The sequence below is a fragment of the Megalops cyprinoides genome, chromosome 23 (genome assembly GCF_013368585.1).
Source record: "Megalops cyprinoides isolate fMegCyp1 chromosome 23, fMegCyp1.pri, whole genome shotgun sequence".
Taxonomy (NCBI): Eukaryota; Metazoa; Chordata; class Actinopteri; order Elopiformes; family Megalopidae; genus Megalops; species Megalops cyprinoides.
Window position 1 is genome coordinate 20118450 of NC_050605.1, and position 25130 is coordinate 20143579.

A 25130-nucleotide genomic window follows, 5' to 3' on the forward strand; every position below is an offset into this window, starting at 1 on the left:
TCTGTAACCCTTCCGCTGCCACGAGAGTGGCATAGTGGTAAGAAGCAGGGCTCGTAACTGCAAGGTTGCTGGTTCAATTCCCCCTCTGAGGCACTGCTGTACTTAGCAGCAGTAAGGTTCTTAACCCAGGCAGCACCTTAACAGGTGAGGTACTTCAGGCAGAATTGCCTCAGCAAATACCCAGCTGTATAAATGGATAAAACTAATGTTTGCAAGTCTCTCTGCTAAACGGTAGTATTGTAATGTACTGCCAAACTGTGTATCCGTGTGTCCGTGTGTCCGTGTGTCCGTGCGAAGGAAAGGGGAAGCATAAAACCCCAGCAAATACACTGTTCCCTTGTCAGGTTGCCATGGCATGACGTCAACACTGGGAAGAGGCTGCGTGTGGGTGGGTCCAGGCCCCACAGTGCGCTGCACACAGGCAGACTGCACACTGATGCTCATGTGCTGTGCTTTCACTCCGCACTCTGCTTCAGTGGACACACTGAATAGAGTCACTCAGGCTATCAGCCTAGACACGGATTACTCTCTTTTTACCCTGGTCCCGGCTGGATGAGGCCAATCCACAGACAGGGAGGAGAGAACGAGACGGAGAGGGAGACGGGAGACGGAGCAAGCCAGCCGCAGGAACCCTGCGTGTTCTCTGAGACGTGAGATTAGCCGCACAAACAGGCTTTACTCTCCCTCACAACTGACAAGAGACTGACAAGTAACTGGACACCCTCTCTGTCTCCCTCTCTCTCTACTCTCATCCACCGCTCTCTCCGCAGGCTTCAGATTAATGCCGCTTTCCTGTTAATCTTTACAAGCTTCCAGACAACATTCGGTGGCTACAAATCTTCCGGGAAGGGCCGCGCATAAATCAGAACGCAGAACCTCAGCGCCCTCTCGGCGCAAATGACGTCAGAGAGGAAGTCTGTACATTCTCACACACTGGCCTGGAGCCAACCACGGTGTCCCTGAGGCTGCCACAGCGAACACCATAACGTGTTTAAACCTGCAAGCAGCGCTTCCACAGTAAAGAGCCGGAGCAGAGCACTATCAGGGGAGTGATAACCAGAGCATCGCGCCTGATAGTGGGCCTGTAGCCAAGAGCTCAAGGCATTCACGCCTGCATCTCTGCTCTGAGTATCCTGGAAGCCAGGGTCAGGCCCAGGCACAGTGCTCCCAAAGAGAACCCGCAGAATGCACGTCACAGACTTTTTAGGCTCTGCATGGACATCATTTGCCTCTGACAGACTTCAACACTCTGCTGGAATACACATCCCTCACAGAGAAAGCCAATATCTTTCAGACAGACGGTCTCCTCCAGCTGAACTGTGTGATCACCCCTGTCCCCATCTGTACGGCTACCAGTCACAGCTTAGTAACTGGTTCTGGACCCTGACACTGGAGGTCCAGGCCCTCAGCCTCAGTCCCCACCCACCCCCTCACAAACAGCTTCCTCCCCCCCCCCCCCCCCCCCCCATCACCCACCTACCTACACACACACACAGACAGACACACACAGACAGACACACACACAGACACACACACAGACACACACACACACACACACAGACAGACACACACAGACAGACACACACACAGACAGACACACACACAGACACACACACAGACACACACAGACAGACACACAGACAGACACACAGACAGACACACAGACAGACACACACACAGACACACACACACACACACACAGACACACACACACACACACACAGACACACACACACACACACAGACACACACACAGACAGACACACACAGACACACACACACACACAGACACACACACACAGACAGACACACACACACACAGACAGACACACACACAGACAGACACACAGACACACACACACAGACAGACACACACAGACAGACACACACAGACAGACACACACAGACAGACACACACACAGACAGACACACACAGACAGACAGACACACACAGACAGACACACACAGACAGACAGACACACACACACACACACACACACACACACACACACACACAGACAGACACACACAGACAGACACACACACAGACACACACACAGACAGACACACACAGACAGACACACACAGACAGACACACACAGACACACACACACAGACACACACACACAGACAGACACACACAGACAGACACACACACAGACAGACACACACACAGACAGACACACACACACAGACAGACAGACACAGACAGACAGACACACACAGACAGACACACACAGACAGACACACACAGACAGACACACACACACACACACACACACACACACACACACACACACACACACACACAGACAGACACACACAGACAGACACACACAGACAGACACACACACAGACACACACACAGACAGACACACACAGACAGACACACACAGACACACACACAGACAGACACACACAGACAGACACACACACAGACAGACACACACACAGACAGACACACACAGACACACACACACAGACAGACACACACACACAGAGACACACACACACACACACACACAGACAGACACACACAGACAGACACACACACAGACACACACACAGACAGACACACACAGACACACACACACAGACAGACACACACAGACACACACACACACAGACAGACACACACAGACAGACACACACACACAGACACACACACAGACACACACACACAGACACACACACACAGACACACACACACAGACACAGACACATACAGACAGACACACACACACAGACACACACAGACAGACACACACAGACAGACACACACAGACAGACACAGACAGACACACACAGACACACACAGACACACACAGACAGACACAGACAGACACAGACAGACACACACACACAGACACATACAGACACACACAGACACACACAGACACACACAGACACACACAGACAGACACAGACAGACACAGACAGACACACACACACAGACAGACACATACAGACACACACAGACACATACAGACACACTCTGCAGGCTGGCCTATGGCCTGTGCTCTTCCACTGCCCGTGGTTTATTTGTCTCTCCACATGAAGGTCCTGTTCATTTTCACTTCTGGCAGCTCCAATGGGGAGATCAACGACCTGCTCCATTTAGGAGCACACTTCATCATGCACCCTGTTAGATAGCATCTGAGGTCATCCGGACTGAGCCTGCCCTAATCTGCGCCGTTCTACTCTGACCTGCTGCACCTCAGTCTGTCCACCAGCGTCCAACACCCAAGAACAAGTCTCTGATCATATTTCATGTGATCATTAGGTACACTTAGAGTTTTAGGTTCTGCTTGGATAGGCTGACACTGTTGCCTTTAAGCTACAGGTTTACACTTGCTCGTTTGTGGTTTGTATTCTGCAGTATATTGCCCTGGAACAATAGAGACGGGTGTCTGCCAAATACATGAGAAAATAAAAGGGACATACAGCAACAAACACCATGTGACAGACGTTCGTGAGGGGGTCATAAAGAGGGGGTCTGCAGAGAGCTACGGCATGGAATTCAAAAAGATAAACCAACTGCCTGGGATGGCATAACACAGGACTTAACCAATGTTTTAACATTTATCATTCATAAATAACAAAAATAGGGAAAAGGGAAACTCTCTGTGATTGATGTTAAAGTTTTGTAGGTTTGCAGTTGCAAACAAAAAAAAAAAAAAAAATGAAATGAAAAACATCTGTTGACCTGAGTTCAACTTCCTCTTGTAGCTGCGTAACTAAGCGACAAAACAACACGCCCGAGTTTTTGGCAATGGCTCCGTCACCACAAACTTCACCACGTCAGCCCTCCTGCCCTGTGTCGGAAACTGCTATCTTACTCAGTATTCCACAGACCAAAGAAAAAAAAAAACAAACAAAACAAGCGCTAAAACGGTGCAGTGATATTTTCCCATGAACGCTATAACCAAAAGAAAATGCTGAAATGTCGGAAAATGCAGTTAGAGGCTGGGATGAAGAAGGAGGCACTTGATTATGATAGGTGTTTGACTGAGTCGCTATCCAGAGTTTCCGTACGGACTTACAGTACTTTCAGCCAGTATCCGAATGGGCCAAAGTTTCTGCTGCAGAGAGGGAGCCGTGCACTTTAGTTTGATCTCCCAGAACATATCAGGAGTGTGTAATACCCGAGTTTAATGGGCTGGCTACATGAGAGCCATTTGTGGGGGATGTCAGAGGGTGTGTGCAGGGACAGTCTCCCTAAGGCCTCAGACACAGGCGCGAGCTGGGGAAAAAGGGGCTTGAATCTCACCCTCTCAAAGGTCGCAAGTGATGCTGGCGGAGATACCAGGGTGATGAGTCATCTCAACAGACCATAAAAAAATGGGGTGGGGAAGATAGAGGGAGAGAGGAATAGGAAGAAGGAAAGGAAAAGACTGTTTCCAACTTAAGGGATCTGATTCCATCCCATACTGTCTGCAGTTTTGGTATTGTATAAAACATACTACAGTGGCATACTCAGAGTCTGCTGCAGCTCTAATCTAGTTCTCTAGGGTGGGAGTACTACTACAAGCAGGTTCATATTGTTGCGATATGGCACAATCTTAGATTGCATCAAATTGCATATATGACATAATTGTCCAGCTGCATTACACAGTAATAAGTGCATAATGAAGATGAATGAATGAATGAATGAATGAATGATGCCCGCACAGTGATGTTGCTCCCAAGTGTGGCGCTTTATTATGCAAACAGACAACGTTTTGACCACACCCTGATGACCCACCTGAGGAAGACCAGCATAGCGGAAACGTTGTCTGTTTGCTGCCACAATAAACCAACATCTTCTGTATGCAGGTAGCACTTCTCACTAATCACCTGATTTCCGCCATGCACCTGTGATTACGTCGGATGTGCCTACACCTCATCCCATTCATAACCACAACTCTGATACACAGAGGGTAAAAGCAGACAGAAATCAAATGTGATTGGTGCTGATTTCTTTGAGAACACCCACAAGAAGCAGACGCTATCTGCAGGAGTGGGCCTCTGACAAGAACAAGCAAGCGGAATCACAAAGGGAAGATTTCAAGCTGAAAGCCGCAAGAACAGGAAGGGACAGACTGTCTTGTGTTTGCGCGCGCCTCTTCCACAGAGAGCGCAGTGTTCTGCGACGGGGTATGGGAGCGACGATGCAAGGGGCGGGATCGCGCCGCCGCTGCTGCTGCTGAGGGGGAGCGGAGACGGGCATTATGGGATATCGGCACGATTGTGCCAGCCTGGCAGCGCCGCCGTACCCCGCTCCGTCCGGCTGGTGTGAAAGAGCCAGCTGTGTGTCTGTGGGTGGAACAATGGGCAGCTCTTCACCCGCGGGAGGCCGCTGCAGCCAGCTTTCACTGTGCAGAGAGGGCAGCCGAGGCCAGATCTGAAGCCTTCATCTCTGCCTGCGTCACAGTCAGAGCCGGACAGAGGGAACGAACCGCGGGAGAGAGAGGGGTCAGGGCAGGACACACAGACTGAACTGAGAGAGACAGGAGTCACAGCAGGACACAGAGAATGAACCGAGAGAGAGAGAGGAGTCAGAGAAGGACAGAGAGAATGAACCGAGAGAGAGAGAGAGGAGTCAGAGCAGGACAGAGACTGAGCTGAGAGAGAGAGAGAGAAAGAGAGAGGGAGGGACAGAGAGACCAGAGCGAGAGAGAGGAGTCAACGCAGGACACAGAGACTGAACTCAAAGTGAGAGGAGGAGCAGGAGTCAGAGCAGGATGACAAGACAGTCCTGAGAAAGGAGCCAGAGTAGCAGAGAGGAGAGGCTGAAGAGAGAGAGAGAGAGGAGTCAGAGCAGGACCCAGAGAATGACCTGAGGGAGAGAGGAGGTGTCTGTGCTTGGGTCAGGTCCAGAGGCCTGGCACAAACACTGAGCAGGCTGTTTTCCTCTGCATTCCACACTACAGGTTTGCCTTTCAGAGGAATGCCGACAGCAAGTTTGTGTTTTAATGGGCATTTCCATCGCTGTGTTGCGCAATCCTTGTTACCACTTCCACACAGTTACTCCACGCCCGGCACACACACAAAAGAAAGGGCACACGAGGCTGTAAAACTCTCTCTTCTGACTTTCGCTGCAACCTGACACTAATGACCACCGTGTTTCGCACAGAAACCTGAGCGGGCCCTTCAAACACAGGTTGTGACTGTGACCCAGGCTGCATCGCTGCGGGTCGAGGCCTCTGCAGACGGTCAGGTGGGTGGGGGCTGCAAGAAGCCCTGCAAATCACAGGCGGAGAATTACAGGAGAAGAGCTGACAAGCACAGCAAGAGAGGGCAATCAGAGGGGCAGTGAGAGGGACAGGGACAGAAATAGAGGGAGTGAGAGGATATAAGAGCGTGTGTGTGTGTGTGTGTGTGTGTGTGTGTGTGTGTGTGTGTGTGTACTCTTGCGTGTCAGTCAGAGAGGGAGGAAACAGGAATTAAATTAGCTTCCATCTCCCAGGAATATCTACAGTGTCTGCATGCATGGTCCCCAGTCTGTCTGTGCGTAAACTGCCTCTCAGCGTCTGTGCAATCAGGAGACGCGAGATAAAATCATCAGACAGGTTTGTGCAACAGCAGCACGCAATGTACTAACGGCCTCGTTCCACGGAAAGCTCACAGGAATGGGAAGGTTCTGCTGCAGTTAAACCCTGTTCAAAGCCAGGCATTCAATCCCCTCTTATTTCGAGTACGCAAATACGCCTTCAGCACACCTCCAGGAAGAGCTACTGTGCACAGTAATTGGGCTGTAGGGAGAAATCATGACTATGCAGACAGTGAGGCATCTTCCATATAAGCCAATGATATTTTGCACCTCTGCACAGACAGTCAACAGCTGACAGCCTATAAATGTCTACGCTGGCATGGAAGCTTGCCCTTGCGACTTCAAACGAAAGCAACCCGAGCTCCTCTGAGATATTGAGCCACTTCTCTCTCTCTGCTAATGAGGGCCTTTGTTTCACATTAGCCACATTCACAGATGCACGCACTGTGCTTCAGATACATTCAGAGCAAGTGGGTGCAGATGGAAATGCACCAGAGCACATTCATGCGTGCGAGGGGTTTATGAATGCCATGTGCTTTTAATGCCAGGAATAATCTGTGCTGCCAAACCACACATGCAAACACATGCACATACACACACATGCACACTGGCACACACGAATGCACACACACGCAAATACATGCACACACATGCACACTGGCACACATGAATGCGCACACACGCATACACATGCACACAGGCACACACGAATGCACACACATGCAAATACATGCACACACATGCACACTGGCACACATGAATGCGCACGCACACATACACATGTACACACATGCACACAGGCACACACAAATGCACACACACACATGCATGCACACGCACGCACACGCACGCACACAAGCTAAGATGCTGTTCGTAATAACTCAATTTACTCAATTATCGCTCTACTTATTACTCAATTCACTCTACTTATTTAGGGTGAACACCACCAGCATGCCGGCGGGCAAGGCGTAGCGATTATGAACTGTACGCACAATTCTCCCTGCCCTCTCCCTCCCCTCCTGCTCTAACATCTGTTTGTGGGATCAGCCAATCGGTACACTGGGTAACAGCAGGCCCGGCGAATCGGACTGCAGGGAAATCAAAGCAAAGAAGCACTGGGCACCTAAATTTCACAGACCCTACCACTCTAGTGCCAATCAGAGAGCAGCTGAACGGAGGTGACATGAGGTGAGACTCTCCCACCTCTCTAAAAATCACCATCTGCTCCCTTCTCTCCCCTCCATCTCTGCCTTGCTCTCAGCCACCCCTCCCTCACCTTCTCTGTTGGTCTAGACCCTACAGTCCCTTTAAAGGTCTGTCTGTCTGTCTGTCTGTCTGTGCTGGAGTGGAGCTGTGAGGAGAGGAGTCTGAATGGAGGCAGAATCCCTCACTCCGGCACTGACTCGACACTGGAGAAGAAGTAGAGAAGAGAGCTCAGAATTCACACCCTGAAGAGACACACTGCCATACTGGTGCCCTACCCTAGCCTGGAAAAACAGGTGGTTATATTTTCTATATATAAACACATTTATCAAAAAGGAGTGATTACAGAACAGGGCAGTCAAGCTGAGACTACAGGTTACCCGCACTGATAAATCACTCTTGTCCTGCTTGTGATCTGACACTGACATAATCAGCAAGTGTCCCCTCAGGCCCCTGGAACATTCCTCCAGGCCAGGCTCCGCGAAATCTGTTTAGCTCTACTGCCCAGTGTAGGTGTCACTCCTGTTGAACTGGACAAGCACGATACAGCCAGGCATCGCGTTTCTCCTGCACCCAGCACAAGACGGATGCCTCTACTACAACATTACAGCAATGCTGGGAGAATGTTTCCTCAAACTGAGCAATTACCACCAACGGCTGTTTAAACACTGCTTTTCAGCAGGGTAATGGGTACTTCCTGCAGAGCCCAGAGCTGTCTGCTTTCACTTCCCTTCCTGAAGTACCCGATCTAAGCGCAGCCATGCCTAATTGGGAGGTCATCAGCACTGTCCTGAGCTTCAGTAACCACGGCAACACTGACTGTAAGCACAATCTGCTTTAACCTTGCGCAAATAGAGCCTGCAGGTAGACAATTATGGCTAACCAAGAGGGTCAAAACACACCTAAGGCGTGAGGAGGCCGAAGACTGTGAGAGAGTGGGGTGAGCAGGCCAAACCGGACTTCCAAGAGCAGAGTGACAGAACAGCAAAACAAAGCAAATTAAAATTCAACAAAACACGACAAAGCCCTCAGGACACCTGAGCAAGGGCAGGTACGCCCAGTGGCTGTGTTCCAGCCAGCTCTCTGGCGGAGGGCGGCACCGGGCAGCTCCAGGGGCAAGCGGCCCGAGTACACCTCAGACACACAGCGCCGACAGGTGGGCATTCACTCACAGCAGACACATTCTCAGCACACTTACAGATCGGGACTGGAGAACAGAGGCATTTTTTTTGATGATGTCTCTTTACATTTAATCGATGTACGGCTTCAGTACCAGCGGAGTAATGGCAGGCTGATGGCCCCTTGCATTGTGTTAGTGGCAGGGGAGAGAATAACCATGCCAACAGCGTTCCGTTCGGCTTTTCAGAAAGTAACCTCACGCTGAGGGGAATAAAACTCCATTATGCTGCAGAACAAACCCATTTAACAAAGGAATTGAATTCTAATGAGAGATAAGAGCCCTAAGCCCACCCCAAATGCACCGAGAGAGAGCGTAGCTCATAAATCCCAGCACAGAGCTTTTTGTTTCTTTCTGCTTAACCGTACCTAAATTCTGCTCTCACCCTCACACCTGGCCTTCTCCCCATTAACCTCTGGGGATTAGCGAAGGTAACGGTGGCTTTGTGCAGCGCTAGCCTGAAGTGGAGGTGGGTAATAGCTTGGCAGAGGTGCCTGGGCTCTCATCAGCATGGGGATATTGGTGGGAAAAAAACAACCTGAAACTGTCAGCTCACTACAATGCGCTCAGAGCCCCACAGCATTATGGGACACCATAAATCGACTCACAGAGCTGAAGAAACACATGCATACATACACACACAGACAAACACAAGATGCACGCATATAGCATGCACACCCAAGCACAGATGCATGCACACACAGGCGCACACACAGACACACACACACAGACACACACTGCGACACAGACACAGACACACACACAGAGACACAGACACAGAGACACAGACACAGAGACACAGACACAGAGACACACAGACACAGAGACACACACAGAGACACACACACAGACACACACACAGACACAGACAGACACACAGACACCCTGGTAGTTCTCGTTACCAGGTTGGGATTTTCTGTTCCTGAAAGCTGCGCATGTGATTACCCTGCACACTGCTGGTACCTTCCCATACAGCAGAAGAGATACTTGTGGGACCAGCAGGACTGTGAAAATTAGGAAGCAGTCTTTTGTTTAGCAAAATTATTTACACAGCTCTGCTCGCTAAGCCTTCGCTACTCAAGAACCAGCACCTGTACACGGTGAACAAATGACGAACACAGTGATTTAACCCTGATATCCATGGAAATGCTCTCCCAATCCGTTTTTGGATTAAATACCTAAGTGCTATAAATTTAAATCCACTTCCAGACAGCAAGGCTAGAAAATTTACTCAAGAATAAAACCCTGACCTGCCCCCCCCCCCCCCCCCCCCCCATCTCCAATGAGACGATTACTGTCCCCTCCGAATGTGTCTGTTTAAAGGACAAATAAATAAATGGAAAAGGCCCCCAAAATATCCTGTATTAGTGCAAGCATAAGGCTGCGAAATTACGGATTGAACTGCGAGTGACTCAATTTCACGTCCCCCTGGGCTCTGCCAAGATGTGGGACTCTCTCTGCCTGAGACCAGCACACCTGCACTGACAGGTGTTGAAAATATAGTCCCTACCCATGGCCAGACAGTCTAATACAGGTGATGAGGGCAGCCAAAATCTTTCAAATTACATATATTAATAATCACTCTGAGGGCCTTTGAGGCTTTTTAGGGTGCTGCTGCCACAATGAGATCAAATCAGGAATATGATCCGGATTTGTTTGGCCACTATAATGGATTCAGATATTGAAGGAGGACAGGAAACAAGCCTGTTGATTAAAATGGAACCCATGGCTTGACCGTGCCTTGGCATGTTTTAATCAGATTGGGCCGAGAGATTATCTGTGAAAGAGACACTGCCGGGCCCTGTAATCTTGATGAATGCGATCCTCTTTGATTTGGGGGAAAGACTTCACCTCTGTCCTGTCAGTGATCCTCTCTCTCAGAACATCTCAAAAATGTCCCTCCTACACAGAGATTTACTTCGGTGTGTAAAGTATCATCAAAAGCTGATTGACACGGCACCCACATAACAGAGGTGAGGTATTTCTCAGATGATTAATTACATTCATACTTGAATGAGCAACAGGTCATTTGTAAGTCAACTTGAATCAATAAACTTCTGTTCTTTTGTACTGGAAGTCACTCTGGATAAGAGCATCTGCTCAATGAATGTAATGTAATGATTCTTCTCAGATTAAGAAGCACGTATCCTATACCAGTACATTACATTACATTATTGGCATTTAGCAGATGATCTTATCCAGAGCGACTCACATGGGTAACATGTAAAAATTGTAACCTATTTATATAGCTGGATATTTACTGATGCAATTCTGGGTTAAGTACCCTGCCCAAGAGTACAACAGCAGTGGCCCAGCATTAAACTGAACCAGCAACCCTTCGATTGCGAGTACTGCTCCTTACCACTGCGCTACACTGCCGCTGTATCTATGGTGGGCAGGCTGCTGATGGTTAACCACTGAACAGTATATGAGCTATGCATCCAACATGTCTGGGTCTTCTGCAAGGCAGGGGGTTTTGCTCATTCTACAGCATGCAGCCTGGTGTGGTCCACAGAGGTGCGAGACAGTCGAAGGGTTGCTTAATGACTCCTTTCCTGCTAATATGCCTAATGTGCTAATTTGTTACACAAACTACAGTTCATTTGCAACCTAATTACACATTAAACATGCCCTCGCACCCTCCCGCCTTCCCTCCCCCTCTCTCTCTCGGGAGTCACAAATGCAGACATGCATTTCCATGCTATATGCCAACCCACCCCAAGACAGGGTCGCAAACAGCTGGAAGAGTGCCAGTCCCACAGTGAAGGGTTCAACCCAAGAGCATCCAAGTAAGATTCACAAAACGAATCAGTCTGATACATAGCAGATGCACTACTTTTAGTCCCATAGTCCCACAAATCCTGTAAAAACACACCACATTCTGCTACACAGCACCAGTGTTGGTCTGGATTCAAAACATCCGAGAGAGCATAATTTAATATGAACACTGCTCACAGATGTTTAATGCTTTGTTGGTTGGTTTAAACAAATTCATAGAGCAGATTTTGGCTCAACAACATCTTGACAATATAATTTTAAATAAAGAATATTCATATTAAACACAATAGCAAGTAACACCCCTCATGCTTCCAGCAGAGGAAAATTAAAGCACAGAGTGGGAATGTGATCATAGCTCAGTGACGTCTTGCATGTGCGTGCTGAGGCATATTTACTACGCTGCCAGTGAGTGCTAAAGCTAGTTTGCAGTATCATGTACCATAGACCTAATGCAAAATTTAAGTCAAATTTGATTGACTGATCTGATGTAGTAAGTAAGTAGCATGTCAAAAGAAAAAATAGTAGATGTTGAGTATAAATATGAATGACTTCCCACTGGCCCCTGCTGTTCGCCCGTTCAGGGAACCGAACGGTGACCCTCCCGCAGCGTGTAACCCAATGAACGCCACTCCGGCTGCACATGCACACGCATCGCCGCAAACCCCAACACCATCAATAATTCACAGCGCCAACATCGGGACGGGCCTTGCTCGAATCGCTCACAGTTTGCCTGCGCTTTGTAAAGCAACTGCTCTTACAAAGGCCCAATAAACACGTCTAAACGACAGGGGCAGTGAAGTTTTAAGGGCAAGTGAAAAGGCTGGAGATTCTACAAAGCTCTCTACCGAAGACGGTGTACTGAAACTGGACTGGGAGGGAGTACAGTCTGTCCCATTTCTCCCGTCCTGTACCGCGGCTCCTTCCTGCTGTGAGGAGTGTTCCTCCCGCTAGTGAGTAACGCTCAGAACATGTCCGGCGCTGCCTCCTGCACCACGCCGGGCCTCCCCGTGCGTCAGCACCGGCTCAGCGATAAATCGGGAGAAAAAAGGGAGAGGACGCCTGCGGTGATTTAACACGTCTGATTGCCCCGTGTCCTGGCTTGCACTCAGCGCTTTCCTCAGAGTCTCCGGTGCGGTGTGAACCCGGGGCCAGTCCAGGCAGGCCCGGCTCAGTAGCGGGAATTAGCAGCCAGTGGGAGGGTGCTGCTGGCGGGGGCTCTTTCGAGGAAAAGGTAATCAGCCCGGCTTCGGGCGGCCGGGGCCGGAGGGAGACGCCCTGGCGCATAACTGGCGCGGCCGTAGAGATCCGGTTTCTCCCGCAGATGAGGTGTTGTTTGCTTTGTCCCACCTGTCAGTCCCGGGTTACAGGAGACGTCCATCTAATGCCTAACTGATGGCTGATAGCTGATCAAACCAGAGCGAACAAGAGGAGGCTGTGTGGTTGGAGGGGTTGGAGCACTGCATTCTGGGACTGAGAGAGGCAGCCTGGAGGCCTGGGTGGGAACGTGCAATATGAGGTTTTGCTTCAGTGGTTCCAGTGTAAGTACAGCTACATTCATGGACTAGTGAATGTGGAGGGAGTGGAACTGTATGCACTGTAATTCAACTCAGATAAAAGTCTGCGAAGAAAATAGATGAATAATAAATGATCGTCCACTGGAGTGTCCTGTCTTTTGCCAACCATGCTGCAGTAACATCTTTCTCCCCACAGACAGACAGACAGACACACACGCACACACATACAGGATGTGCACACATGTATGCATGTACATATGCGTGCGCGCACACACACACACACACACACACACACACACAAACTTGTACAAAGCCTTCTCACTGTTCTGTTCTACTTCAGCACAATGTTTCCTTTATTACAACACAGAGGACAAAAGCCAGAAAAACAAAGCAACATCACAGCAAACCCTCAACAATACAGCCGCAAGAGAAAGGCACCCCCTTCCCCTGGTTTTAAACAGAAACGCACCCTCTTCCCCCTGTTCTACACACAACTGCACCCTCTTCCCCCTGTTCTACGCACAACTGCACCCTCTTCCCCCTGTTCTACGCACAACTGCACCCTCTTCCCCCTGTTCTACGCACAACTGCACCCTCTTCCCCCTGTTCTACACACAACTGCACCCTTTTCTCAGCGCTTTCAGCAGAACTGCACCCTCTTCTCAGTGCTTTCAGCAGAACTGCACCCTCTTCTCAGCGCTTTCAGCAGAACTGCACCCTCTTCTCAGCGCTTTCAGCAGAACTGCACCCTCTTCTCAGCGCTTTCAGCAGAACTGCACCCTCTTCTCAGTGCTTTCAGCAGAACTGCCCCCTCTTCCTTCTGTTTATTTCCATGTTTGCGCTTATATGGATTTTCTGTCACACAGCTAACTCACTCTAATGTCAGATTAGATTAAGATTAAAGGTGAGGTAATACTAATCCCCTAACCAGCAGAAGGTCATTGCACGGGGTGGGACCAGGGTGGAGGTCAGTGACACAGCTGTTCAGCACAGCTTGCTCACACAGGGTGGGCTGCATACCTGCGGTGGGATGATCACTCTAAAAAGTCCTGTGCACCTAACGGACAGATAAAACCGTTCTAGGGCTCGAAGAAATCCAACTAAACCTGTCAGATATGTGCGCTGCTCCGATTACCACCCTTGATTCACTGCATTCTTTTAGAATTATCTAATAAACATGCCTGATGTCTTTGACTTAGATTTGAATACACTTACATTAAACTATGACTTAAACGTGCTAAAAAAGCAAGCATCTCAGTAAGTCCAATGAGGCTACCACAGGTACAGCAAGTAATGCAAACTAATTAAGCAGGCAACCTCCTCCTTGTAACTTTCAAAGGAACTGTCTTACGTCAAGAAATAACTTGAAACAGCGCCCCTTTTGCAAACTGATTCCAAGAAGAGTATATGATTATTTATTCAGCAAACAGGTGCCCTTGTCAAGCATGACACATGATTTACTATACATACAATGTTTTTCAGTGAAGCAGGTTAAACACGTTCCTCAAGGGTAAAATACCAGTGCCCCATTTGGTAATCAAACCTGCAACCCTAAAGGAAGAGGTAAAGCACCGTTCCTACCGTGCCACGCTGCCTGGTAATATGGGCACTATTCTGAGGATGGAGCGTTCACTGACTGTGGTGGAGCAGTGGAGGAGGAGCAGTGCTGTTTCGGGCATCCGTTTTCCCCCTCGCGGCTGGCCTTTGGGGGCCTTCACTTCAGCTATACTCCACCCTGACCCGGGCTCAGTCAGCAGAATTCACACAGCCCGTCTGCCCACCTGCATCGGTCACAGCATGTCCCCTCCCCGAATTCCCTCCATTCCCATCCCTCCCACACACACTGGCCTGTCTCCCAGCATGCACTGGGCCGGGGCTGAGCTCCACTGATCTGGCATATGGCGATGGAATGAGGTGTGGATGAGGAGCGGCAGGAAGCAAGTGTGTGTGTGTGTGTGTGTGTGTGTGTGTGTGTGTGTGTGTGTGAGAGTGTGAGAGAGTGAAGTGAGTAGGGGTGAGCTTCAGGAAGAGCGAGTGTCACAATTGAGCTGCGCATAACAAACATGAAGACGATCAAGTAAACAATAATGTTAACATATTAATAACAACCACTGGCAGCATATTAGTGTCAGTGTACCAGTGACAGACGCATGGCAATCATTCTGTCCTGTCTGGACAGCCTAAAGTTTAATCATATTCAGCCTACAGCAACAGCTGCATATTGTCAGTGAGGAAACAAAACACAAAGACCCTGCAACCCTGCAGAAAAAGAGGCCGTAAAATGCTCTGTCCCTTTACTACCACATCAGTGTAAGAGTAACAGACACACATCTGGGGCCTTCTCACACTGCTCTTAGGTCAACACAAAGAACTTCAACACCCACCTGTTTAATGAAGGTATTACACAGTTTACACTCCAGATATCACAGCTTTCTTTTACTCTGCCATAGATTGTTAACAATAAAAAAGCAGCCAATAACGGGCTAAATAAAACCAGCCCTCAACACCCCGCACGCACATGCAAGCACACACACACACACACACACACACACAGGGTCGGCAGGCATAATGGCAAAACCACACTGCTATTAGTTACATGTAGACATTTCATTACAGCCTTGGAGGCTGAGCTAATTAAGTGGTGAGAGATTTATTGTGCCAGCCTACAATAGGTTATTTTTTTGAAAAAGGAGAGCGTTTTGACGGTTTAATTTAAGTTGTTAATAGAGCTGATTTTACTGCCTTTCTGAACACGCGGACTGCAAGCTCCTCCTATACCAGTGTTTTCCTGGCGCTAAATGGCTCTTTGTATCGGCCCCACAGTGGGTGAATGGCACTGACTTATGACACGTGTATTGGCTGTTAGACCACTGCAGGCTGGCCCATCTCTGCTCAGGACTGATGCCATGTTTGGGAAAGAGGCAGAATCTAGAGGAAGGAAATGCTTACTGTTGGATTTTGAGCCCATCAGCTTACTCCCAGCCCGAATCTTTCAAACCCCATTAGGCTCAGCATCTTTTTATTTATTGTCGAGTAGGATATTTCCCCTCGGGCAGCCAGAGCTGATGGGACACATCTGGAGATCTCCCGCCATCCTGCTTGGCGCTCTCTCTCTCTGCCCTGCTGTCCCTCCCTCTACTTTTCACTCTCTCCTCTTCCCTGTACCACAACCACTATCTCTCTCTGTCCTGCTCTCTCTCCCACTCCCACTACCTTTCACTTTCTTACTCCTCTTGACCATAACCACTCTATTTATTCTTCTTCCTCTCATCACCTGCTTCCCTCCCTTCTTCTTCCTGCTCTCTCTAACTCCCCATCCTTCTCTCCCCCTCTCCACTCCTCTACTCCACCCCATCCCTCACTCCCCACCCCTCTCTTTGGGCCCCACCCCTCTCTCTCTCTCTTGCTTCCCTCCGCTCCCTAGAGACACTGCTAAGCAAATCTAGTGTAATGTAATGAATGAACTGCACATATGAGCGTGCCGGTGGCTCCAGTTACAGCCCCTCTCACCACGGAGGACTGACTCACTACTATCCAGGGCAGGCGCCGATCGGGTTCACTACAGCAACCGTCACAAAGCAACACTATCGGAGTACACGAACGCGGAGAAAGCCGAGCTCTCATTGTGCCGCCCGACACTGTGGCAAAACTGTAACTGTGCGTTGCTGATGTTGTATTAGCCGTTGACTAATCGCAGACAGGGAAACAAATGTGAAAATGGAGAGCCTGCAGCTATGGAATCGAGGCATGCCCCAGCACGAGGCCCAAACAAAGGAGAAGAAAAGTTTTTTTCAAAGTTGGTTTGAGAGCCTGTGATGACTCAGCAGCGAGTAACGCCACGTGCTAAAGATGCGGCTCGTACCGCGGCCCTCTCACGGACAGAAACACAGCTTCAGAATGACTGAAGCTTCTCTCAGTCTGTAGAATGGGAGACATGTCTCAGGGATGGCGTAGCCGAACGGCCAGAGCGGCGCTGTTTGCCTCATCACATCACACATGTGATGGCTGTCATGGCTGTGACCAAACAGAGGTTTTGACTCGAACACAGAGAAAGGATGCTCACCTCAATCAACATAAATGTTCATTCTGCAGCAACGAGCAACCAAATGAATAGTAAGTGAAGAAATCAGTGCTGGTACAGAGAACAGCCCTGCTCAGAGTGAACAAGAACAGCTCTGTTCAGGATGAAGATGTCTCGCTGGGAAGAAGTCCACGGCTCACATCTGAAAAGCCACCTTCCCATCTGCCATTACTCTGTTTGCATCATTCTGTATTTTTTTCCATTATCTATTTTCACATTCATTCTGTCTTCAAATCATTACATTACTACATTATTGTCATTTAGCAGACACACTTACCCAGAGCAACTCGCAATTTTTACATGTCATCCATTTATACAGCCGGATATTTACTGAGGAAATTTTGGGTTAAGCACCTTGGCCAAGGGTACAACAGCAGTGCCCCGGCAGGGAATCAAGCAGGCAACCTTTTGGTCACAAGCCCTGCCCCTTACCACTATGCTACACTGCTGCCCCCATTTCTGCTATTATTTTCACTGTGATATACTGTATCCCATATCAAAGTTATGGCAAATCAGTTACAGTAAAGAGAACTGAATTGAACTGACTGATGAACCGACAGATTTATTGATCCATTCACTGAATGGCGTATTGACTGGACGGTAAAAGTGCTGCCTCAGATTTTGTCAGTGAGCATAAATAATAAAAGATAAAGAGCCGCCCCAGTCACGGCTTTCAGTGTCCACAACGGTTTCTGGGCTCTTTAGCCATGTAAAAGCATATGCTTTCAGACACATGCATCACAGCATGGCGCTTTTACATTTCAACATTTTCCTTGCGTACACAAAGCTGTACCCGGGACTACCCTCCCTCAGAATCTGAAAAACCCTCCGTGACCTTGAGGTAAAGTTTGGCGCTTGCGAGTGTGTGACCTCGAGTCAGAGCGCGTGACCTTGAGGCGGAGCTTGTGAACGGTGATGGATTGTATCCTGCTCGCAGGTAGCGAGGGTACACTTACGTGCTTTGTAACATCAACCCCCCCCCCCCCCCCCGTCTCCTCTTTGTTCATTCCATTCAGAAAATAAATAAATAAAAATCGCATTGACCAGTACCGTCGTTACGTCTGATCATTCGGGGCTATAGCTCAGAATATTTTAAGCCTAGCCCTGACTATTTTCGTCCTGGAAAAGGAGGTGTTTATAGCAAAACAACAGACCCAACAGACTGTGTAACAGAGTGGAATTTGTTTTGCAGCGTCCAAAGGTGTGATAATATTTATTTATTATGAAGGTAGATGTAACCTCCCCAACCTACCAATGCCGATCTCTCTTCAAAAAAAAAAAAAAAAAAGCAAGCCCTAGGCAAACTTCACTTAGCCCTGGATCTTTTCAATAGCTAGAAACGTCCCTGGCATTGACCTAGATCTTCAAATATAGAAACACTTGAAGGTAGAACCCTTTGTCTCGGCTCTAAGGCAGGGACGCAGGCCCTTGTCCACACAAAAACTGACTGTTTCAATCAGCCGCTGCCGAAAAGACATGTCTTTTATCTCCAGAGAAAGGAAGTGACCTGGGGCATGGCTCCAACAGCTATGACCACAGGAACGGAACTACAGAACAGCTCCATACTCATTAAAAGCAGGTGCAATGGACCGGAGAGAACCAAATCAGAAAACCAAGTGCTCAAGTGAAATTTTTCACCAGTGACAGATTCTGCCGAGAGCTGTACCACCTCAGGCAGCCACCCCCTGCAAGCGGACCCATTCAGAAAATGCATGCTGAAGAGCTTCTGATGCATAAAATAGGCTGGGATCCTGCAATATGGTGAGTTTCTGTCCATGCGCCCGCCTCTCAAAGTACTAATTTGGTGTACCTATCCTCAGTCACAGGTGCATTTGCCAGGCGGTGAGGGAGCGAAGCAGCAGGAAGCTGACCTTACCTTGCACTTCATCATGTCCCTGACCCGCTCTTGCATGGACTGGCCAGCCTTGGGCCTGACCAGGATGTAGAGGGTGTTGACGCCAGGGCAGGAGCGGAGCAGCTTCTCCACCAGCACTTTTCCCATGAATCCCGTCGCCCCGGTGATGAGCACGTTCTTCCCGGCGTAGAAGTCTGCGATGGAGGCCATGCCGTCTGTCTGTCTGTCACTCTGTCGTCCCGGCCTTTCCAAAAAACCTGCGCCCGTCAGGGAGAGAACAGAGTCAGCAACCATCAGGAAAACCAGGAGTAACGAGAGAGGTTGAAAGGAGCCGGTGCGTAAAACCAGGGAGCAAAGAGTACACAGCCGGTGCAAAACAGGAAGGCTGGCAATGGAGTGAGTGAGCTTTAAAAACAGGACTGGAAATAACAGTAACACCGCGGTGACAAACTGTGAATCTCACCAAGGCAGCTAGCAGCATTTCAGCCTCACCGTAAAGCATCCCTCATATGCTCGTCTTTAAAACATAAGGCACAAAGACAAGCACAAAGAGAATGTATGACATGCATTTCCTGCACAGTATCAACTACCTACCTACCTACTCCAGCGTGAGCCAAACATCCTGACCGGAAAAATCTGCCGCACGAACAGCCATGTCACTTCGGAGGCAAAGTTTGGAAATGCAGAGCCAACGGGCCAAACTGTCCACATAAACGACTCTTCACCATGTCGGTACTTACAGCTGAATAAGCGAATGGGGAGGAAGCACTGAAGCCTCTCCATAGACTGTCACTGGCGAGCCCACTGAGCCGCTATGTAAGAGCATGTAAGAGCAGCCAGGAGCCCACAGCGGAGTGGGGTGGTGGTGTGGGGAGACTGAATGATAGCTAACGAACATCTCAATATAAATCAGGCCAACCTGCAGCAGCAAAGCTGTTATACTCTGCACTCACCCCCCCCCACAACCCAACTGCACGCTGTTTCACAGGTTTTCTGAATGGAGGATTGCAGGACCGCCCTCGTGTGACACGGGCTTCTGTTTTTGTGCAGTTATGAGCGTTCAGTAAGGTCCGCAGCACGGAACCCAGAGATGGCTGTGCAGAGATGGCCGTGCAGAGTACTGGGGAGCCCGGCTCTGTTTGAGCAGCTGGCTTTGATGTGGAATGGGAATCGCCTTTCGCTCCCGACAGTCAGTGCGCAAAACACAAACATCCCCAAAAACAGCTTTCATCTTCTGTGTTCCTCTCCAGAAGCTGAACCAACAGACTGACACAGCACGACCTCTGACCCTCCAAAACACCCCCCCCACACCCAGGACAACAGTAGCCCTAGTTTAGATTAACTCAGCAGTCGACAGAAACATCAACTGGATTGGGAGTAGAATCATTGTCATGTGAATCTTTACCTAAGAATCATTATCATGTGTGAATCATATGAATTAGTATGCTCATCATTCCTTCTCTGTGGAGGTCACATCCAGAATGATGTCAAGGACATCCCCTCCCCCTCATCACACACCTCACTCCCCTGCATCTGCTCTGGCGAAATTCAACACTCTGATTGGCTGAACCCTGATCAAATCCCCTGTAAAAATGAGTGCCATATATGAAGGGCTTAACTGTCTGCGCTGGAAGTTTTTTAAAATAAAAAAAAAAAAAAAAAACCTCCCAGCATCCGTACACGTGGGCGCACACATACGCGCTTCTGTAGGCCCTGATGCTGACGTTGATTAGGAGGGTCAGAAGCTGCTTCTTTGGAGTGGGACTTTAATTGAATCGGTCCCTTCTCTAATGGCCCTGCACTAATGGACTGTGTCTGCTTATTTGGATCGACTCAATAAAATTCATCAGGGTTTTGTCTGCCGGCTGCGGGTGGCGGCCGTCCAGGCCTTATGGGAAGTGGCTGGTTACAACGAGAGGAATAATGCACATCTCACCACCGTCTGTGTCTCTGAAAGCCCGTCAATACACCAGCCACCAGCACGGCCCCCAGATCCACACTATTCGGTTACTTTAAGTGGGTGGATGCCTGGCAAAAAAAAAAAAAAAAAAAAAAAGGGAAGACGGGCGTACTTCAGTTGGTATCGACTGCTCTGTAATCATGCCGGCCACTCTTGCTTTTTGTGGTTCTCGGTTCCGGGCGCAGGCCCGTGTATGGGGTGAGCGCGGTGCCGCTCTTACACCATCATCACTGCCGCAATTCCTTTGATTTGGGACCTGCTGAGATGCAAGTCAAAGAGTTTATGCGTCCCTCCCCCCGACCGTGGCGGGGAGGGAGGGAGGGAGGGGGGGTCTCCACAGGTATTGGGGGTGATTGGGTGTTGTTCACAAAAGGGTGTTGCATTGATCTCATGTGATCTCATCTGACTCTGGGGAGAGGCTCTTGTGGTTGAAGAAAGCGAACCAGTTGTTGCAACAGAACTCTGCTGCAAGCGAACCCGTTAGCCATCACCATTTTATCATCCTCCTTCTGCAAAAGGCTTTCGTAACACACGCCAAATGACCATGACTGTACAGAGAGGTTATACTCAGAGCACAATAATCGCCCTCAAAGTTCGGTCCCACTCTGCTCAAGTAACTGCTGATTAGAACGACCGTCTTTTCCATCAGACCGATAAAACCTCCTGGGACCTCATCTCCTGAGGACCTGCCAATGATTCCCTCCACTCCACGCCGAATACGTGGAAAACGTCTGACTCTTCCTATCTGGGTCATGAAAAAAGGAAACTGCAGTGATGACATCTGGGTTACTAGCGCAAACACACACACACACACGCACACACACGCACACACACACACGCTCTTGCCTGGGAAAGATCAGACACGAGGGGTTGCTGGAGTGGAGAAAACGGTGACAGCAGAAGCAGCTGCCTCCCTCTTTCCTGATGAACGACATGATAAACTCAAGCGTCTCTCTCTCTCTCTCTCCCTCTCATTTCATTAACACTCGCACCTCTAATCCTATTAACACTCTATCCCCAGGGTCCCCTTTCCAGATTGGCAATGACCTCCACCACCACCCCCCAATCCCACCCCATGCAAAGAAGGCCTGAGCTCCCAATCTGCACTGTTCCAACAAACGTCCCTCTCCACCTGGGCATGAGGTTACACAACACAGGTGCCTCGCTCAAGGAAGAGATATGAGCCGAGACGTCAGGGAGGCAATTACCTTATATTGCGTTCCTTCTTGTAGCACACAGGAGCAGACACAGGATGTCGCGATCGCTGGTTTCCCTCTCACTTTTGCTTTCTTTTTGACACACAGAACAGAAACGGCCTGAACATCGATCCTAATCGACACCGACAGCATAACATGGCCGTTATCTCGCCTCCGCCCACTCTGAGGCACGCGGCTGGACTATTCGCAATAGGCAGGCGAAGACGCACGGTGTCACGCGCCCTGTGTTGGAGTTTGTTTTCCCGGTTACCATGGCAACGGGGCGACCTCTGTGGAACAGCTGAGAACTTTCCTGCTGCTGTGCCCCTTCCGTCCCTTCATCTGTGCGGCAGAGAACCCGAGAGAACACACCCTCCCCACCCAAATTTTAAACACTGTTGCCTTACTTATGGTTTAGTGGGTATGTATACTGGAAAGTGAGGAATGGCTTTCACAGTGGGGGGGAATATAATCTCCATTTTCTCTCAAAATATTTCCACGGTCTGGGGTTAGCGTCGGCCACTGCTAAGCGGGTAACGATTCAATGTGCAAATCCTACTTGCCAACATTGATGGAGAAGATGGGTGGAGCAATGTGTTATGATGCACAAGTTTGACAGCCTGAATTACGTTATGAAACGTATGATTTCAAAACTGTGCAATTTGTTAAGTGACGAACAAAAACAGATGGCTCAGACCTAAGAAATTCTAGATCTAGAAATTCTAGATCATGACCTGACTTAACCTCAACCTTTTTAATAAAAGTGTGTGATGTGACCATCTGAAACACCAAACATCAGCCGATCAATGATCAGGATGCAGCCGCATAACCCAACATTGTTCAGCACGCACTGCCATAGCCAATCACTGATCTGCATGCAGTGCCACGGCCAATCACTGTTCAGGATTCAGCATCACAGACAATCATTAATCAGCAGTCACTGGCGATACAGATGGCTGTTCTTCTCTGTCTTCTTTCTAAGAAGACTTCCCTGTGGGGGTCGGCAGCACAAACGCCATGCAGGTACACACATACACATGCACACACACTACAGTCTTGCTCCCTGGACTTATCCACACTAGCCAAAGAAATAAAAAGGCTATTAAGATGAAGGTAACACATGAGCCTTTCATTTATTTTGCCTAAGGCCAAGGTCATGCGCTGAAAATCTTGAAATTTTGGTGAATATTAAGTTCAGGGCAGTTTAGCCTGGCAATGACCAGCCCAACACGGTTCGTTTAAAAATGGCAGGTTTTATGACCAATCTGGAAGAAAAACTGCATGGTGATGCACATCCCTGCCCTACCTAGCCTTCTAAGATGGGAGAAAGTGAGACCCTCTGCCAGTATGTGATCTGTACACAATTCCATTCCCCCCAGTCAGGCATGGCTGCAGGTCTCCAACCACGACCCACAATCCATCACTGCTAAGTCCATCGCCCACTCAAGGCCTCTCACAGAGGGGCGCTGGCCGAGGCCTGTCCATTGTTATCAGGCATTCCGGGTCGACGAACTGGCAGATCAGAGCAGCTCCAGGAAGGTTAAGGGACTCAACGCAGGGGCGGGAAGTCACAATGGATTAATGCCCGACAATGAGTGCGCTCCCGTAATGGGCAGCGCGTTCCAGCAAACAGGCCAGCGAGAAGAGCCCCACCGCTGGGCTGTGCATTCCTCCCAGCTCGGGGTCTTCAGTGCACGCCTCAGCGGCACCTTATTTCCCTTCTCACCCAAACTGTGCAGAACAGGGAGAGAGAAGCAGAGCAGAGAGACTTCTATCCACTCAGACCTCCGGATGGGTTCAAATCAACTTTTTTCTTTTTTTCTGAGGAATGTTTCTGCATCATTCTTCCGATGATTAGTTTCGGCCTCCTGGGCCAGAAGGGCCGCATGGTTCCGACGGACAAAAATATCCGGGGCGACCATCCCGAGGGGGAACGCTTCTGCCGGCGGCTGCCCTGCGCCCTGTGCTGCACACACTCCGAACACCTCATCCAATGAAAATCAGTGATGGCCAACTGAACCCTGTCTCAGCCAATCAGACAAATGCACAGACATTCTGTGTCACCCCCTTCTACTGCCAGTGAGGACTAGTAACACAGTGGATAAATCTTGTTCCTTGTTCTGAGAGTGGGGGGGGGGGGGGTAGAGACCCACTCAAGCAAATGGCTTACATCTGAGAATGTCATCACGATGCACATGCGCACGTGACCTGACAGAACAGAGCAACCCCGACGCATCGCCGCTCTTCCGAATGACCTTCTCCCTAAACTGCGGGCTGCAAACCTCCAGAGATCACTACGGCAGACAGATTACCAAATTGCCCGTGATGTGGTTCCTACCGGGCCACCACAACCATTTCCCGTAAGGCACCCATTCCTGAGTGATTTCAGCATAATTTTCTCCGGTCATTTTCTCCACAGCGGGGGCATTCTGGCCCGTGGGACTACATTTGTTTGGCTACTGGTCTTTCATCTAATTCCAAGTGCTCCTTGGTGTGACGATTCAATTATCCTGCTCAACAGGAAGTTGCAGCAACTGTACCAATAGTTGCTGTTACCTGCCCAATGACTGAATGAACTGCAGGGGCGGTTGTTAAATGAACTGCAGTTGTTAGGTGCTAACCGAAAAAACCAATAGCACTTGTTTACATTTATTTACATTTAATTATTTAGCAGACGCTTTTATCCAAAGCAACGTACAAAAGTGCATACAGTAAGAATAGTGACAGTACGGGGACAGGATGTGTACAGTTCCACAATGAGACAGTTCTCAGCTGAGAGCAAGGTCTGTTTGAGGACACAGTACTATCAGATTTGTACAACTACAGCGTACAGG

General features: G+C 49.3%; 1 protein-coding gene across 1 annotated transcript in view; it reads right to left on the reverse strand.

Annotated features, from left to right (window-relative positions):
• Window positions 1-25130, reverse strand: part of LOC118770618 (fatty acyl-CoA reductase 1-like) — a 59710-nt gene that overhangs the window by 18754 nt on the left and 15826 nt on the right. Inside the window, exon 2 of the mRNA XM_036518383.1 lies at window positions 19162-19397. Coding sequence (XP_036374276.1) covers window positions 19162-19350 — 189 coding nt within the window. The 5' untranslated portion in view covers window positions 19351-19397. The remainder of the gene's footprint in view (window positions 1-19161; window positions 19398-25130) is intronic.